The 6,586-nt window shown below is 36.6% G+C and overlaps 1 protein-coding gene across 5 annotated transcripts; it reads right to left on the bottom strand.

The window, feature by feature from the left end:
* Positions 1 to 911: 911 nt before the first annotated feature.
* LOC104227873 (uncharacterized) lies at positions 912 to 5,994 on the bottom strand. Of its 5 annotated transcripts, none has more exons than XM_009780239.2 (6): positions 5,670 to 5,994; positions 5,466 to 5,575; positions 3,528 to 4,559; positions 2,081 to 2,484; positions 1,456 to 1,525; positions 912 to 1,318 (listed from the first exon to the last, which is right to left on the bottom strand). In XM_009780239.2, the coding sequence occupies exons 3-6, from the start codon at positions 4,418 to 4,420 to the stop codon at positions 1,255 to 1,257; spliced, it is 1,431 nt and encodes a 476-aa protein (XP_009778541.1). In that variant the 5' UTR covers positions 4,421 to 4,559; positions 5,466 to 5,575; positions 5,670 to 5,994; the 3' UTR covers positions 912 to 1,254. The 5 variants fall into 5 exon arrangements, with proteins under 5 accessions (XP_009778541.1, XP_009778542.1, XP_009778539.1 ...); XM_009780240.2 differs by having other exon boundaries at positions 5,466 to 5,538; XM_009780237.2 differs by having other exon boundaries at positions 5,466 to 5,521.
* Positions 5,995 to 6,586: the final 592 nt, after the last annotated feature.

Here is a 6,586-nt window from a genome sequence, read left to right as displayed (position 1 = left end):
CTCTTTCGGATTTGGTGATAAGACATAAGGCATGCTCTCCAGTGTTTACCTAAATCAATTTCAGTTTGAGCTTAGGTGTTCAAGTACTAGAAGTTTCTAAGCATACCCAAATTGCATTAAGTTTTCTGTTCACTGACTTGAACAACTCCCCAGTTCTATTTTAGAGTTCATACACAACAGATAATAAATAGAGAGAGGAGCCACTCGCATCAAGAGATTTGTTTGCAAAAACTCACTTGTTTGTGGTCTTAGAACAAAATTTGCTTAGTTGCTGCTCTAAAAACAAAAGAGATTAATGGAACAGAGAAGATTTTGTGGAGTCATACCGATGAAAGAACCTCTTGTTGGCAAGGGAAAGAAAAAACTATGATAAGATTTAGAAGAGGATAGAGCTTTGGCAGTTGCAGTATCACAATCCCACCAGTGATTAAAAATTTATCAAGTTTATAAAACCTTAGTATTAGGACTATGGTGCCAAAGATGCCTCCAATATATTCTAGTGCTCCCTCCGGTCACTTTTACTTGGCACCTTTTGACTTTTCACACCCCTTAAAAAATAATAAATGAAGTGTATAATTTACCATGATACCCATATTAATTGATGCATATTTTATTGCATTTGAGAAAATGATTTGAAATGAGTAATAAATACTATAGATAAAACAGGAAAAAATTTGTTGTCTTTTCTTGATATGTGTAAAGTGTCAAGTAAAAGTGAACATCTATTTTTAGTATATATGCCAAGTAAAAGTGACCGGAGGGAGTATAAGCAATGAAAAGCATAATATTCAGTGGTATCGAATTACCAAAACTACTAAAGCAAGATGCATAATACTTACTATTCCATCTGTTTCATTTTAAACGACTGACATATGATCGAACATAGAATTAAGAAAAAAGACTTTTACACATGCCAAAACCACCCTATAGAACTTGTGATTCTAAACATACCATGACAGTTCTATGACTACAAGAGCATGCTGTTAAGGATAAATGTAGAGTTCAAAGTCAAATATACCAAATACAATAGGTGTCATTCTTTTTAGAACCTACTAAAAGGAAATAGTTACATATATCATGGAACAGAGCGAGTATATAGTTACGCAAACCACCAAAGGAGGATTTGAGTCTCGGACCAATTCTGAGACTCAAGATCTCTCAACAAAGATAATAATATAGAGAAGTGTTTGCTTGTTTTTTTTGTTGGGGCGTGGTTGTTTGGGGTGGGGGGAGGGGTGGGGGCATAAACTTTATTTATTGTGGTCGGAACTTTGGCCTAACTCTGATAACCCCCGGCCTTGTCTCCTCATAACGGTATCTGCAGAACATAATATTCATGTTTCATTTAGTTTGACTGGGTAAAGTGAACATTTGCTAAATGTTGACTTAGAAAATTAGAACCGCACAAACTAGAGCACTTGGAGGACCTGTATGCCTAAAGGAAGAGAATAATACCCGTTTTCGATGAGAAAGCTTCTTATGGCCAATGGAAGGGCAGCATGTCCCCGGCTATGAGTTCCTTTACCTGTGAAATTGGATACAGCAACACTTCAGACTAGTCAGACGAACCTATGCTTGTAATCAGTTAAACTAGTAAACAAAAGATGCTCCAATTAATAAAATTCAAAAACAAATGACGATCCATGAGAAGTTTTGCCACGCTGGGAAGAATGATCAACATAACAAGTATGCTTTATTAAAAGGAAGGATTACAGACTCATTTATGTACGTGATGCTATGACCTGATAACATGTATGAAATTGAGCTCTTGATACTGATTCATCACGTATCAAGCTTAGCAAGTCACAGCAGGCTACTCAATCTTCCGAGTTAAAGCAACTAATGCACAACATTTTTAGAAAACACACCATTCTCACAATACTTCCAGATAGCAACAGAATGCCTAGAGCTAAAGATATAGAGTGAGTGGTGAAGTGACAGTCATCCAGATATAAGTGAAAACAGGTTCAAACACGCAACTTATAACTACAACCACATTGAAGAACATGTTGCTGGTGAATACATCTCTACTTATAAGATGTATCATATCCTTGAGCAACACTTTTCAAGAGAAAAATACCTGTTATGACCTCCAAGAAAGCTGGTCGCTGCTTATTCATCAGGGATCCTTTGCTCTCATTATCCACATCAATACGATCTGAAGTTTCAACAGATACAGCAGCTCCAAAGCTGGGCTTCAAGTTCACTTGATTCATATGACCAGCACGATTCACCTGAGATTCAATCTTTTGCAAATGTTCTCGTAAAGCTTCAACTGCCTCTGTTGCATGAAGACCATGCAAGTCGAATGTCCATTCATCATTCTTACAGTTGCGGACACTCAGAATTTCCTTTGCTGCCTGGGCATTTAGCCTGTTAGCGACAACCCACTCTTCTTGGGCTTTTAGAGAAAAATGTTGGGCAGATAAGTGGTCACCTCTGAGATACGCGTCACTGGCAGCCTTAGAGTGTCGAGCTGCTGACCTGTTTATAGAAGAAGAGAGGATCTCAGAATGATTTAATAATAACGAGGATAAGAGCTTAACACGTTCAAAAGCATGTACCTTCTAAAAACTACGGTTGCAATGAAAATATAACAAAGAACGAAGATGGTTTGTTTCATCATATTATGTTGCATAACTTAGTTTGCAAAGATGATATTTGCTATTGAAGTTGTTTGGCCACTAAAATTCTCCCAATATTTTCATACTAAAGTATGCCATCTCCAAATGGGCCACATATGAATAATTCTTTATTTGACAACCAAACCAGGCCGAGCTTTGAGAAGATATCTTTGGCTCACAGGATCTTAGAGAGAGTATCACCTCAAGTAGAGAAATATCACTAATAAAAGAAAGATTCACCAACTACCACAGTCTCACACGTATGTAATATAAAAGATTTCATGAAACACAAACTCAAGCCACCAGTCTTAGCTGCACTGATAAATAGGACTACTGTTCAGTTGCACCTGTAGAGTTTTACTATATTCCCCGCTAAGTATCTGTATCAATAGATGATCGAAATCTTTGGTATTTAAATAGTGGAATATTCAGCTTGTGCCCTATTGTGTTTTAGCTGTAAATTTTCTGCATCCCATCTTTCCACTTGCTTCTATATTTACTTCGAAAAAGGTGTTAATACTGGCAATAGGTAAAAGAAAGGGGAGGATAGATGAAAAGGGTGTTAAATTCTTTTTCCTCTCACGAATGTCGTCTTATCTCTTTTTGGATTCTTCAAATTGGTGCATGGTTCAGACTTTCAGTAACAAGAATCAAAGTTTTTTTGTGAAAGAAAAACAAGAGTCACAGTTTTAACACATTTGACTAAAATCTTAACGCTTTCGTTTTTCCAATCAAGTTACTGGCATGAACAAAACCCAGCCAACGCTTGATTATCCTTATCTTCATTATAAACCATCCTTGCAATCTTAAATGAAATTAAAAAAGGGAAGCAAGGAAATGGTCATTTACTCATATTATCATTCTAAAGGTAAATGCCTATACACAAGTGCAAGTAAAATTTACCTCGTCATTTTCATCGCGTCCTTCCGATGGATTGAGTAAATATCATCCTCTTCCCACTCAGGCTCAACTGGTATAAACTCCATACCCTCCGCTGCTCCATCAAAATGCAGTTTGTTCTCATTAGAAACAAAGTTGTTTATTAGTTCTTGACTGTTGCTCTGAAGACACTTAACGAACACATGACTCAAGTCATCCAGATTCACGCTGTCGGTCAATGTCGCACCTTTATTAGCAGCAAAGTTACTATTATTCGTGAGAGGAGCCTCATTATTAGACTTCACACCTTTAGTATCTGTCTCTCCTTCTTTAAACTTTTGCACGCAGGGAGTATTTGCTTCTTTTGGGGTTAAAAAATTGTCAATATCAAATCCCTTGGTTTTTCTGTTGTCATGCGCAACGTATGTATGATCAGGAGATATCATTGCTTCCAACAATGTTAAGGCCGTATTGAAATCATTTACACCAGCCATGACATCTGCAATCAAGGTGTCATCAGCCCATGGGTGGAGCTCCTTAAGCTTTTGACACACCTCAAGAAAACCTCTTTCTTTGATAAAACCATCACTCTGGTTGAGACGAGAATTGCCAACTTGTATTTGATTGGCATCAGACCCTTCAGTAGCCATTAAGGATGGAAAACTTACAGATGGTCGCAGCAGGGATGAAAAAGGTTTCTCTAGCACTGCTCCACTATTCTTTGTGATGCTTTGAGATGGAACACTTAAGGAAGTGGGAGGAACGGATAAGAGCGGGAAGGATTCTGTTTCAGGCTCTGGCTCAAGACCTTGTTGCTTCCGTCTCTCGTTATGGTCAAATGCAGCCCAACCAGAAGTCTTAGCTCTCCTCCCAGACATCTTCCTATGAGGACTAGTCACACTTGTAGAAGCAGCCATCTTTAGTTGCACATAGAAAGCACTTAAATCATTTTAAGTGCCACACCACCTCCTCTTCTTGGCTGTAACTCAGATAATGTCTCCTAAATTCAAGCTCCAGGTTTTGGAAAAAATGACAGCTTCACTGAAAGAGTTTAAACTGCAACAAAACTTTGAACTTAAATTAAATAAAAAAGCTAGAATTATAGAACTAAAAATGTAACACATGCATATAAGGCCGGTTAGGAAACACTGTTTAACTTTACGGGTCCAAATTTATTCTAGACTACCAACCATCATAAGCTCTCCACTTTAGATCAGTCTACATTTTTTTCCTTTTTAATATCTATGGTGTTATGGCTAACTTATGACCACCTCGATTAATTCACAAGACATCCTGTCCAACCCACAAGTATAGGTTGCTTCTGTAATCTTGTCTACCAAGGTTAGAACAGGTGGGCTCACCAAGCGTTTTAACTAGGATTCAAACTTGACATCTCTAGGTTGTTACTCCCATGCCTTAACTACGAGGCCTTTCTCTTACGACCTTTTGATCAGCCTACTTTTATGCAAATTAATTTTAGTACTTCAATCCAATTAAGACTCTTTTCATGTTGGTTCTCAAATAAGTTCTACAACCATACTTGAAGGACAACAATTTGATTCAAGGCAGTATAATATTTACCATTGCACTTACATACATAAAAGTTAAAATCAATCATCTTTACACAGCTTATCTCCTACAATAATCACCTTGGTAAAACATTTAACTTTCTACATTTTCAGAACCTTTGCAGAATTCAGAAGCAGAAAAATCCAACCTTTACCCGTGCTTTTTCTTTAATTTATTTTTCTTTTTGTGGATAGAGCAGTATAATACAATCTTTACTCCTACTATTTCTTTTCTTTCTTTGGATAAAGCAGTAAAATTCCAACCTTTAAATCAAACTAAGGAGAACTACAATTAACTTACCTTCCTGTTTCAATATACTTTTCTTTTTTGGAATATACTACTATTCTAAATTTGAAAAAGTAAGCAGGTTCAAGGGTAAAATAGTCAATATACCTTCTGCATTTTTATGAAGCAGTAAGATTCCAACCTTTAACTCAAATTTAGGAGAGCTGCAATACAATTAACCCTTGCACCATTAAGAAACAGTAAACTTCCTCATTCTCCTTTTGTTCATTTAAACAAAAAACAATAAAAATCCAACCTTAAGCTAATAGTTTAAACAGTAAGCGGGAATCAAGGGTAAGATAGTCAATATACCTTTAGAGACAGAGTAATTGAAAGGGAAATCAGGAGAAACTGAACGGGAGGTATCGTATCCAAGGGGTAAAAGGAGTGAATGAAGGTTTAGAGAGCTGAGATGAAAACTGCAGAATCGTAAGAAGCAAAGATTGATTGTTGGCGGCGGACGGCGATGCTGAAAGGGATTTGCTTCTGCAATCCATAAACGTCTTGAAAAATTTTCCGATTGAATCTCCGGCGACCGGCGAGAACAAAGAGAATTTGAAAGATGAGAAGAGGAATGACGAAGAAGATTTGTATTCTTTTTCGGGTGTTGATATTTTATTATATTCCCTTTGAGTTGGATAACCAAACGGAGAAAAACCAAACAAGGTCAAGAATAACTCAACTGCCACTATTTCCTTTTTGTTATAAAATAAAGACTATAAAGTAAACGACAAGTATAGAGAGAAACTGATATATTATTCGAATTCAAACTGATGTACATAATAAACTGAAATCTCTTCTATTTATAGAAGAAAGGAAGTTGTTGTGTAAGCTGCTACTATATCAGATATGGATAATTTTCTACTGAAAGTAATGTTTATCCATAACTGGGTACTAAAAGAATAAGCTTATTATACCCGGTATGGATAATCTTCTATCGGGGATAATATTTATCCATAACTGGGTACTGAAAGGATAAGTTTATTATACCCGGTATGGATAATCTTCTACCGGGGATAATGTTTATCCATAACTGAGTACTGAAAGGATAAGCTTATTCTACCCGGTATGAATAATCTTCTACCGGGGTAATGTTTATCCATAATCGGATATCGAAGTGATAAGCTTCTTCAGGAATCTTATTTCCAATAGAGTACTTAAATAGATAAACATATTTACGGTGGAGTCCCATATGGATAAGCTTCTTCAGGAAGCTTATTTACAACGGA

This window comes from Nicotiana sylvestris, chromosome 5 (genome assembly GCF_000393655.2).
Source record: "Nicotiana sylvestris chromosome 5, ASM39365v2, whole genome shotgun sequence".
NCBI lineage: Eukaryota > Viridiplantae > Streptophyta > Magnoliopsida > Solanales > Solanaceae > Nicotiana > Nicotiana sylvestris.
The sequence above is the reverse complement of the archived record's forward strand: the minus strand, read 5'-3'. Positions and strand labels throughout refer to the sequence as shown.

What these genes read in the sequence shown, in the direction of transcription:
- LOC104227873 (XM_009780236.2), bottom strand. Translation starts at nt 4,420, where the DNA reads ATGGCTGCTTCTACAAGTGTGACTAGTCCTCATAGGAAGATGTCTGGG. An exon ending in TTTCTTGGAGGTCATAACAG is followed by an intron (nt 1,526 to 2,080) that starts GTATTTTTCTCT and finishes CCAATTTCACAG; the next exon opens with GTAAAGGAACTCATAGCCGG. An exon ending in AGCTTTCTCATCGAAAACGG is followed by an intron (nt 1,319 to 1,455) that starts GTATTATTCTCT and finishes TATGTTCTGCAG; the next exon opens with ATACCGTTATGAGGAGACAA.